General features: G+C 35.0%; 2 protein-coding genes across 3 annotated transcripts; both read left to right on the top strand.

Annotated features, from left to right (window-relative positions):
* Positions 1–301: 301 nt before the first annotated feature.
* Positions 302–3,718, top strand: LOC145042042 (auxin response factor 3-like). The gene is made up of 7 exons (XM_078990394.1): positions 302–1,117; positions 1,227–1,283; positions 1,371–1,541; positions 1,627–1,711; positions 1,784–2,244; positions 2,342–2,498; positions 3,002–3,718. Exons 1-7 carry the CDS (start codon positions 788–790, stop codon positions 3,565–3,567), a joined length of 1,827 nt encoding a protein of 608 aa, XP_078846520.1. The 5' UTR covers positions 302–787; the 3' UTR covers positions 3,568–3,718.
* A 1,551-nt stretch (positions 3,719–5,269) lies between these two features.
* LOC145042043 (MLO-like protein 12) lies at positions 5,270–8,949 on the top strand. 2 transcript variants are annotated; one of them, XM_078990396.1, is made up of 14 exons: positions 5,270–5,610; positions 5,694–5,751; positions 5,851–6,002; positions 6,082–6,198; positions 6,372–6,432; positions 6,728–6,816; positions 6,972–7,046; positions 7,148–7,236; positions 7,568–7,617; positions 7,702–7,742; positions 7,830–8,003; positions 8,086–8,121; positions 8,326–8,454; positions 8,537–8,949. In XM_078990396.1, exons 1-14 carry the CDS (start codon positions 5,491–5,493, stop codon positions 8,792–8,794), a joined length of 1,449 nt encoding a protein of 482 aa, XP_078846522.1. In that variant the 5' UTR covers positions 5,270–5,490; the 3' UTR covers positions 8,795–8,949. The 2 variants fall into 2 exon arrangements, with proteins under 2 accessions (XP_078846522.1, XP_078846521.1); XM_078990395.1 differs by having other exon boundaries at positions 5,270–5,751.
* The last annotated feature ends 3,049 nt before the right edge of the window (positions 8,950–11,998 follow it).

Raw genomic sequence — 11,998 nt, forward strand, 5'->3', positions numbered from 1 at the left:
TATCCCTTTAAGATTCTCTTGCATAAGGAAAAGAAATCATATTCCTTATGAAAAAATCATCATTTCATTCATTTATAACAAAGAAACTAATTTTTATTAATTTCTTAAGGTTCCATTACATTCACATGCTGGATTAACATATACGAAATGAAACAGTACCTACATATAATAACAAGTAGTGTTTATATATTTTGGTATTCAAATAAATAAACGAATAGTGTTCGACTATTATTATTATTATTATTATTATTATTATTATATAATATAGAAAGATAAGAAGGAAGATAGATTTGTTGAATAAACAGGGGACACGCCACCATTGTTTCTCACTCCCGCAATTACAGGGGGGCTCTCATCTTTCGCTTTCTTTACCCCCGGCCTGTCAGCACCGCCACCTGTTCCCTCTGCAGATTTTCCCCACTCTCTCTTTATACTAACCAACTGCTTTACAGCTCCTTCGTTTTCATCCATCCTAAACATTTATGTATGCATCATCTACAATTAAATTATACATACACCACCACCACCTTCTTTTGGAAGTTTCAACAGCTGATTTTTGATGAAAAAAGCTACTCTTTCAGTCGTACTCCTCTACACTCACCATTTCTCTGAAAAAGCTCTACTTTTTTCAGACTGATAGAGAGAGAGAAAGAGAGAAGTTTTTACCAGTGGGTGGGGGTTATAACTTATAGCGTCTTTTTGTGCTCATAATGTTGATGAAATAGTGTTTGTGATTGGTCGAATTAGGAGGTTTGATTTTAGTGTTGATTTGGGTTTGGATTCTGTGATGATGTGTGGCTTAATTGATCTGAACACCATTAACGACGATACTGACGAGGTTCCGGGGTCGTTGGTTCTTGATTCTCCATCCTCGTCGGATTCGTATGCATCTCCGGCGTCGGAGTTGTCTCTGTTGTCGTCTTCTCCGGTGCTCTGTAGTTTGGAGTTGTGGCACGCGTGTGCTGGACCTTTAATTTCGTTGCCGAAGAAAGGGAACGCCGTCGTTTACTTCCCACAAGGTCACCTAGAACAACTACGCATCTATGATTCTCCGGCCATCTCCGGTGTCCATCTCCCTCCCCACGTTTTTTGCCGTGTCACCGACGTTAATCTTCACGTAAGCTATACGATTAGGGTTTCTTATTTACTTTTCCTGAAAAAATAAACCGATTAAGGTCACAGATTTACAGGTTATACTCATTCATCTGTTAACTTTTTTGAATCAGGCCGAATTAGGATCCGACGATGTGTATGCTCAAGTTTCACTGATTCCCGATGTTCAGGTCAGGTTTCCTTTCGATTTACCTCCATAAAACGATATCTTCTGGTTCTTGAATCTTGACTAGGGTTGAATGACTTGAATCTCACAGCTGGAGAAGAAATGGGGTGAAACAGAGGTTGAAGAAGACGACAACGGAGGTCTCGATGAAAAACCATCAACACCACACATGTTCTGCAAAACTCTCACTGCTTCCGATACCAGCACCCATGGCGGATTCTCTGTCCCACGTCGGGCTGCAGAAGATTGCTTCCCTCCTCTGGTATTTCTTCTACAGTTTTCTTCCTAAAATGGCGGCATTAATCATTATCATCATGTTCGCATCTGATAAACCATTAATCCTACAGGATTATAAACAACAAAGACCCTCACAAGAGCTTGTAGCTAAAGATCTCCATGGAACCGAATGGAAGTTCCGCCATATCTATCGAGGTATAATCGGAATCTTTTATACCTTCGTTTTATGATAGTTATTAACTTATTATTTTCCGGTGACTTTTACAGGCCAACCACGGCGGCATCTGCTAACCACCGGTTGGAGTGCTTTTGTGAACAAGAAGAAGCTTGTATGTGGAGACGCTGTTCTTTTTCTCAGGGGTGATGATGGGGTACTCAGGTTGGGTATCCGGCGATCTGCACAAATAAAAACCGCACCTTGTTTTCCGGCGACCTACCGCCACCAATTAAACGATTTCACCACCGTCGTCAACTCCATATCTCAGAGAACTGTCTTCAATGTCTCCTACAACCCAACCGCTTCTTCCAGGGGTGGCGTATCAGAATTCATTCTACCATATCATCGGTTTCTGCAGAGTGTTCTTCCCAACAAATTCTCGCCTGGAATGAGATTTAATCTTCGCTTTGAAACAGAAGATGCAGGGGAGAGAAAAAGTACAGGGATGATAACTGGGATTAGCGATGTGGATCCTGTCAAGTGGCCTGGATCGAAATGGAAGTGTCTAATGGTGGGTCTTTAATTTTGATGATCATCTTCATTTTCTTGCTTTTCCGATGGGTTTTATTTATTTATTTATTTATTTATTTGTCTTGATATATTTTCAGGTGAGGTGGGATGGTGTGGAAGCTACAACAAGGCAAAACAGAGTTTCTCCATGGGAGATTGAGCGGTGTAACTTGGTTTCCGGAGCCGAGAGTAATTTGTCACCCATGGCCAAAAGGATAAAGACTGGTTTTCCGCCCATTTTTCACGTGCCCGAAGGTATGAGAATCATTTCTTTATTCTTTTATCTAAGAAAATGCAAAAAATAGGGTTTAGCGTAGTTGGTTTTGTGGTGATGTATTGGTTTGGAGTCTCAAGTGGGCCCTCAAGTCCCTCTTGTATACTTGTAGAAATGGTCAAAAGTTCCAGTCTGAGTGATTAAGAGTTTCAATTTCAATGTGAATTGAGCTCTTATGTGTTGTTGCATACTTGATCTACATCCCACGTGATGCTTCTTAGGGTATGTTTGATATGTCTTTTATTGCGTCTGTAAAAGCCCGGTTTTGATTCTGTCAGATTCAGATTGTTTGATATCACACATATAAATCTGTCTCGGTCAAATGCCTCTTACTCGGTCAGATTCACACTTGCGCCAGGCCTTCAGGTGTTGACCCAATCAGATCTAACTCAATCAGCAACTATCAAACATCTAGGGATTGCAAGAAGAATAACCAATTTGCTGAAAATGTGAAAAATGTTAACCTATTCCTCATTTCTTACAGATGTTGCAAAAGGAGCATCGGACTTTGAGAAATCTATGAGATTTCAAAAGGTCTTGCAAGGTCAAGAAATTTTCGGTTATAATCATATATCCTCATTAAGGAACAATCTTAACAACCTCATTGGCATAGGCTATAGTAACCCGTTCCAATTCAACGAGGTCTTGCAAGGTCAAGAAATATTTTTGAAACCACAATACGGGCACTCTCCCATTTCACCTTACAAAAATGCAATCCCTCAATATCCTTTCTCAAATCCTATAGACATTCCCCATAATTTAAAGGCACCCAATTTCCCCGGGCCATATTTCGGGCACCATAATAGCCATAACCAACATGCTCCATCAGAAATCAGGCAACAAGAATCGGTTTCAAAGTGTAAAGATAGTTGTAGACTCTTTGGTTTTTCATTGACCGAAGGTTTGACTCAACCTGCAACAAGTTACGTTAAGAAAGGTTCTCTTCTTGTAGATGATGAGGAACAAGTGAATTCAAAAAGACACCATGAACAAACAGAAGCTTGGGGAGCATTTTCAATGGCTGGTATTGGTAATGTGGTTGAGTTTTAGAAAAGGTTTTTTTGTATGGGTAGGTAGGTGTAGAGAAGTTATGAGTAATAGGAATGTTGAGGTAGGAATTGCAGCCTAAAAGCAAAAGGGCTGCTAAAAGTTTGTATTTTGATTTGAAAAGTTATGTTTAGAATTTTCATCGTTCCTTAAACTTGAATTAACATATAATTCAAATGTTTTGAGATTTCTTAAACAAGACAAATAAGAGAGACTAGAATGTTTGTTTTCTTGACGTTGACCACTATTGGCAATAGCATAATTTGGGTACATCGTTTGTTTGGGTTTTCTTCCCTAAAGAGTATGTATACTCGATCAGTATTATTAAAGTATTCCAACAAAAAATATTCCTAATGTAGCGAGAGCATTATACTACTAAATATATGTTGAAATAAACTTATGGTAGATATAAGTAAATTATTTTTTTGGTTTGCGTACAATCATAAGACCCGAAGAGAAATAAAGAATATATATAAGAATTTATGTGGCTCTCATAATCGAGAGTTAATCATGCTATATCCACATGTAAACTAGAAAGATTATTAGAAATAACTCTTAATATGATAACTATTGTATCTTTTTTATTTAGTCTAGTTATCTTATCAATGTATATCAATGTTTGGTGAGTTCGGTGAATGTTGTTAATATCAACTTAGGATTACAAAACTAATTTTGAATTTTGTAGCTCATACGACAATTTGATATAAATGTGATTATGTTTCTTTCTTTGTGGCTACATGAAGAATATTTTATATTTCGATGATTTTATAACTTGATGTATATTTAAAAATACTATCTACAAAATCCAACATAAAAAAAAAAAAAACACCTCCCCATCTTTAAATATTTTGAATTCTATATTTTTGGTTATTGATCTGGATTTCTTGAAAGAATTTGAAGATTCAATTTCCAAAAGGAAATAACATATCAATGAAAACTCAAAATCATAAACCTAAAACAAAAAACCATTTTAAGCAGTTTTTTTTTAATATATATTAGTTTGAATATTTTTGTTGTAAAAATCACCTGGGTAGGGTGAATGCTTATTTAATGCCACTATTGTATTGTGAGAACTATTATTTTAATATCGCGGTTCACGATCGATATTTTTTTTTACCGTGATACCAAGGTATGTTACACCAATAATAAAATTTATTTTTTTTATTAGCGTATGACATGACAATTAATGAAAATCTTTAACCAGTTGTGATAATAATAAATCCGTATGGAGTCGGTATCACATTTATATGATTTTTTATGTAATTTTTGCTTCAACATTGTAAATAATTTTGTTAATTATATATATATATATATATATATATATATATATATATATATATATATATATATATATATATAATCAGAATTAAAATAAAACAAATACATAAAAAGAAAAGTAAAAAAGAAAACCAAATAAGAATCATGTTGAAAAACCAAAATCCAAAATCCAAAATCATGGTTGTGGTCTTGTGGATTTCCTAATCCAAGCGTATAAAAATCATAACTATGATCTTGAGAAAAACAAGTTAATTAGTTAAGTTGACCGGTGGTTTCCAAAGGGTATAAATGGAAAAACATAATTTTATCAAGTGGATTGATAAAAAAAAAGTTCCCAAATGTTTTTGCTGTTAAAAAAAAGATAAAGGAAAATATAATTGTTCTGGAATTCTTGATACAAATACTATCAAACTGGAATTGCCAACTTGTTTCCATAAAAGACATCATATTAATTCCAGAGAGCCCTCCTTCAAAAACACCTGTAGAAGCATAATTCAATTTTGAGTCAACTTTGACACCTTTTGACCATTGCTTTCATTTCAATATCATTCATGACGAAATTCCAAAATCATTCGCATTATTCCATGTAAAAGTGCGGATCAAAACTTCCAGACACCCAAAAAAACCCGAGTGATAGACAAAGAAAAGATGGCAGAAGATGAAAACAGAACGCTTGAAGTAACACCAACATGGGCAGTCGCTACTGTCACTTTCAGTTTAATCGCAGTTTCAATTCTCATCGAACATGTTCTCCATCTATTAGCAAAGGTAATCAATATACTCATATGCATACATCTCTATTTTCAAAGTCAAAAGACGAACATGGACCGATACTGTGTAAACTGAACCAGTACTTCAACAAGAAACGAAGGAAACCTTTGATCAAAGCACTTGATCGGATTAAATCAGGTAATGTAATTTGATCAGAACAGAATTGCGATCACCATGATCAAAGCTAAAAGATGAAAAAAGATGGGAACTTTAGTTTAATTTGGCGAAAACTTGCAGAGATGATGAGATTAGGGTTCTTATCGTTGTTGCTGATTGTGTGTGAGGAGTCTGTCGCTAATATCTGTATCCCAAAGAGCGCTGGAAAAAACTTTCTACCTTGTGAAGATCATGAATTTGATGCCGAAGAGGCAGCGAAATGTGCAGATCAGGTTTGATTCTATAAAATCATAAACGGTTTTTTCTTTGGTATATTAATTAGTTTCTAATAGAAATGCGAATGATTTATAGGGGAAGATATCTTTGATTTCAAGAAATGGAGTACAACAACTTCAGTTCTTAATATCGATTCTTGCAATCTCCCATGTCATTTCTAGCATCTTAACATTCAGTCTTGGTATGCTCAAGGTACCTCTACTCCCCTTTTCCTTGTTAAGGACATAACAGTCATTTCACATATCGTTGTTAAAAAATAGTATTGAAAAGAGGAAGGGAAGTTGTAATTGAAGTTCTTTAAACATGGGTTGACTTCATTTCATGCATTTTTTTGACCAAAATTTGACGTGTGTTCACTCATTCAGATGAGAAATTGGGAGGCTTGGGAGGAAATAACTAGAACATTGGAGTACAAATATTCAAACGGTATTAAATCGTCTTTATTTCATAGTTAATACTTAATCTTTAGTAAGCAAATATTCCTAGTTTCTTGGTAATCTAGTTTCAAGATACAAAATATATTGACTTTGAGGTCTAATGAGCTAGTCTTAATATCACCTTTTTGGTGCAAGTTTTATCAAATGAAAAGGATAAAAAGGTATCATGTTAGGACATGCTAAATTTGGATTTACAAAATGAAAATTTTGCTATAAAAGAACAACAAAAAGAAAAGAAAAAAAAGGGATTTGGGTAAATGAAAATATTTCCTTTTCCTATCTAGATCCACGAAGGTTCCAATTTGTTCATCAAACATCATTTGGAAAGCGACATCTAAGGTTTTGGAGCGGACTCAGGTTGTTTCGTTTGCCGGTAAGTTTTATAAAAGTAAAAGGTTTCCCATATATATTTGCAAACAACCGATTTTATTTATTTATTTATTTTTTTGAAAAAACAACAGAAAAAAGAACTAAAATTTATAAGAATCTACACTAAAAAACTATCACCCATTTTATTTATATTTTCAGGCTAGTTTTCTTCGACAGTTCTATGGATCTGTCTCCAAAGTGGATTATTTCATCCTTCGACATGGATTCATTATGGTATTGCACAACCGAATGTAGAATATAATATTTATCCAACATAAGTAAATAACAAACAACCAAATTTATATCTTTCTTTTCCCATTGTTCTTCCCATGTAGGCTCATTTTGATGAAGAAACCACTTTTGATTTCCAGAAGTACTTGCGAAAAGCATTAGAAAAAGATTTTGGCGTAGTTGTAGGAGTAAGGTACATAAACTAAACCTAAGATCATCTTTAATCCATGACATGACATGACAAAACATGTTGTACTGAATTAAATTTGAAAAAGTCAATAGATTGAGAAGTGGGACCAAAGTTAATGGCACAAAATTGCATTATTCTTTTATCCCGTGCAAAAAAGTAGGATAGAGACTCGGTCTTAATCTCTCATCTGTGTAAAAGACGTGAATACCCTTCACATCCACATGATAAAAAATAGCTCTAAAAAACTTGTCCAGTCCGTTCTAGTTCAGTAAGGTGATGTCATGTCATGTCATGTCCTAGAGATAATCTTATTGTTTTTATCTTGTTTTTGCAGCCCTTGGATTTGGGCTTTCTCAATGCTATTCATTTTCTTGAGTGCTGATGGTAAGATCGATATCCAATCTAGAAAGTTCTTCGAACACAAGAACTAGAATAAGAAATTACTAACTTGTCCTTTTGTTGATGCAGAATTTAAATACTCTTATTGGATTCCTTTGATGCCTTTAGTGGTACGGAAACTTGAAAAAAAAAACAAAAACTAAATTGACTTTTGAGGTCAAATTCATCTTGAAATATGATAGGATATGGATTTGCAGGTATTGTTGGTGGTTGGGACAAAACTACAAGGCATTGTAACAAAGTTGTGCTTGGATACAAATGATAAATCCCTTGTTGTTAAAGGAACTTTAGTGATTAAGCCAAGTAATAACTTCTTCTGGTTTAAAACTCCAAAACTACTTCTCCATCTTATTCACTTCGCTTTAGTTCAGGTAAACTTTACTTTTAGAACATAATACTCAAACTTCCCTTTATCAAACTACATGTGAAGCTAATATTATTTTGTCTATGCAGAATTCTTTTCAATTGGCATTCTTTGTTTGGACTTGGGTAAGCATCGTAGTCAACTTTTGTTATAACATCATATAATCTTTATGTCACAAGTTTTTTAATTTCCTTTATTTCCCCTGGTTGTCAACTTTTATCTTAAAAAGAGATCTTGTTGCCAATTTATAGTAAATAAAAAAAGGAAACTTAATTATATGATCCATAGAAGTAAAACGTGGAGCTTATATATTTGATTTATATAAACAGCATAAATTTGGACTGAAGTCATGCTTCCATCGAGAAACTTCGGGAATTGTCATACATATTGGTAGTGGGGTTGTGGTTGAGTTGCTTTGTGGGTATGTAACGTTGCCACTTTATGCATTGGTTACTCAGGTAAAAATGATAGTGTGGTTGATCAAGATTGTCTCTTTTTGAAACACTACTAAGATTTTATTGGTTTTCTTTTGTTTTTTAGATGGGAACATCAATGAGGAAAGCTCATGTTTTCCCACAGGAAGTGATACGAGGACTCCAAAGATGGAAAAAGAAAGCAAAGGCAAACATAGCTCAAAGATACAAGACTTCACTCAAGTCTTCAACTATCATTGGTGGTTCCTTATCACTGGGGTTCGATGGAGAATTTGATGAAATCACAGTCGTGGATGAAGATGATGAGGATGTTTCCATGGAGATCCAACCTGATAGTTTTCATTTTAGCCATCGTTCACAATGAGTTTATTGTGAGTTTAGAAATATGTACAAAAAATTAGATCATCATTCTACTAATAGTTTTGAAACATTTCTAATATATTAATTAGATATGTAATCTAAAAAGTAAGATAAAAATGTTGATGGTCAACTTAAGTAGGTCCAATCTATTTTGGATTTTGACATGTTAATTTCTTGGAAATTTGAGTAATCTAAACTTTTATAAAAAATCTTTTTGACAAAAATGACCATAATTTTTTTTTTTGGTAAAATAACCACATTCTTCGGAACACGTTGTTCCGGAGATGTCTTTGAATTCCGGAGTACGATTACGGACTATGGTTTTGGAATAGATTTGACCTTTTTTGCATGTATGTTTTGCTTTTATAAAATGTATAAGTTTTGCTTTCTTAAAATGTATACATTTTTGGTTTTATAAAATATAAAATGCAATTAAAATGAACAAGCAATTAATTAATACATAAACTAAGCAAATGATATGTCTGTAGGTCATACTACAAATACGATTTTCAAATTATCTTTGTTATTGTATCCCAAAATATCCCTGCTAGTCGTTTCTATAACCCATAGCCATAGGACTGGTGGTTTTACCCTCTATAGACTTCGATTTCCCGGTGATCAACGCTTTTAAGAACCAATACAAAAACACCCCACAATCCACTCTGCTGTCAATCTGTTGCGGTACATCTGGGGCCTTTTCGAGGGTCACCTTGAAGCTCTCAAGTGAAATTGAATCAGTTGATTCGATACCCTAGCAATTGACTTCCACTAACAATTTGTGGATGCGGGATCTCAGACCTATAAATCAATCCTCATTTTCCGAACAGTAGCCGACCTTCCAATGACTATCGTATATAGTCATTTTGAATGTCTCCAAATCCAAAGAACCCCAAAAGCAATGAGCTTGTGTTATGGTTATTGGGATGTAAAGCTACAAAAAGGTTAGAAATAATTAATTAGTATATAAATACTCAGGTAATGTAATCCAAACAAAATTATACCGTATCACATTCTGCCCAAGTTGGGTAAATGGATCCGTCAACCATGTCACTCTAGTCACATGTATTAGTGTTGAAAGCTGACGACACAACCGTCCATTGAGCATCACCCTCTCTACGCTCTAGCAACAATGAGATCTACTTCATGATGTGCTACCAATTATTTTTTTTTACAGTAAAGTAAGTATTATTATTAAAAGCATAGTATGTAATAAGCAAATAATTATATTACTTACATCACATGACAACCATCCTCCATAACTATCCGCATATAACCGCTTCCAAAACTCAAGCGTAGCAAAACTGGTCAAATAATTGTGAGCAAACAACAACGAACCATCCTATTCTTAGAAGAGTGGATGTTCACATTTTGAAAAGAAATAAGAGTCCTAATGGCATATAACAAATAACATATAACTCTAAGCACAATCCTCCCCCTAAGAGTCCAAAGCAACCTAGCTGAACCAATCTACACTGTGAGTCTGAACACCAGTATAACACCAGCCTCTGTATTCAGTTCGCTCACAACATGACTCTAATACCAACTTTTAACATCATGATTTTTCACCCAATTTTTTTAATATTTTAAACAAATTACGTTTGCGGAAGACTTATTATGAATATTTCAAAAACATCACCAATGTTTCTTTTATGTCAAAACAAGCCCATCAAAATTTAAAGTTTACAAAAACAGTATGATGAAAACCTAATATGTCCAAATGGTATCATATCTAAAGGTACTAAATAAGACTACGCAAAAAAAGTTGTCATCCTCACCAAGGCATCATGTCAAGTTATTTGTTCCATTGCATAACAATCAACAAGGAAAGAACAAGTGTTACCATAAGCTAAGTGAGTCAATTACAAACAATGTTAAAAGAACACACATATCATAAATGAATCACACAACACATTCCCACACAACCAAAGACCCACAAGCTAGACATAACAACATCACACCACATATAAAACACTGTTTAGCTCAATTAATTTTATTCTTCTTTTAGAGCTTTTTTTAGATTACTCTCCTCAACCACGATGTAACTAATTTTCTATATTTTCACCGCTATGATATTATTACATAATATTTTTGTCCGCTTTATTTTAATAATTACTCACCGCTTACCATCACTATAATTATTAAAGTAATACTTCATAGTTAGGGTCTATTTATTCACCGCAAACCCCAATGCAAGTACCCCATTCGCTGTTAACGTAACCGACACGACCCAATGCACTAGGTGAGGCGCGACTCTCACCCGTAATCATTGCTCTTGGCGCACTGTGTTTTCTGCTCTGACTTTTCACATATGTATACATGCGTTATCGTTAAGGTTCGGTTCAAGCAATGCCAATTACACCGCATTACACCTCCCAAATCCCATGTGATATTTACCCCGACTTTCCTCGTAGATCCAACATAACTCCATTTCACTTATCTTTAGGTGAACCATGTGTCAAACTGGTCGTCTGGAATAACCATTTGACTGGCTTTCATCGTAGAGCCAACATTAACTGGCTTTCCTAGTAGATTCACCCCTAACCAACTATCCTCGTTAGGCCGACACTACTTGGCTATTGTGCCAACCCAAACCTTTTTCCATTAACGTCAACCGATTTCGTTAAATAAATTTTGAATTTTTATTTAGTTCCGTCAAGTTCTTAGGGTTTGGAAAATCATTTAAGTTATATGTTCAAACTTTATATAAGAGTCGAAACCAAAATCGCACGAAAAACCCGAGTTTTCTTTGAAAATCAGCTGTTTCCGGTCCAAGTGGTGTTTACGGCCGTGAACCTGATCATGGTCGTAAACCGTTCACGGCTGGACCCCACCACCGACCATACTCCCAGCCTATAAATACGTGGTTCCTACCCTCATTCATACTTTTCTGGCAGTAAACACACTTTCTCTCTCTAAAAACCCTCACCCGAAAACCCAAGATTTCTCAAGTTTTCTCTTCATCTATCAATCCATCCACATTAAAACACGTTTTGGAGCATCAAACACTAGCTTTTTCGTCGATTCAAATATTATTGTTCTTGAGTTCACGACCGTGAACCCTTCAAATCTTCATATTTCACCAAGAACAGGATGTGAACCCTTCAAATCTTCAAAGACCGTAAACCCTTCAAAGGCAGTAAACTGTTCATGGCCGAGAATAGTTCACGGCTGTTCTCGGCCGTAATCCCATCACGGTCGTAATCAGCCC

This window comes from Lactuca saligna, chromosome 4 (assembly GCF_052625555.1).
Source record: "Lactuca saligna cultivar CGN05327 chromosome 4, ASM5262555v1, whole genome shotgun sequence".
In the NCBI taxonomy this organism is placed as follows: domain Eukaryota; kingdom Viridiplantae; phylum Streptophyta; class Magnoliopsida; order Asterales; family Asteraceae; genus Lactuca; species Lactuca saligna.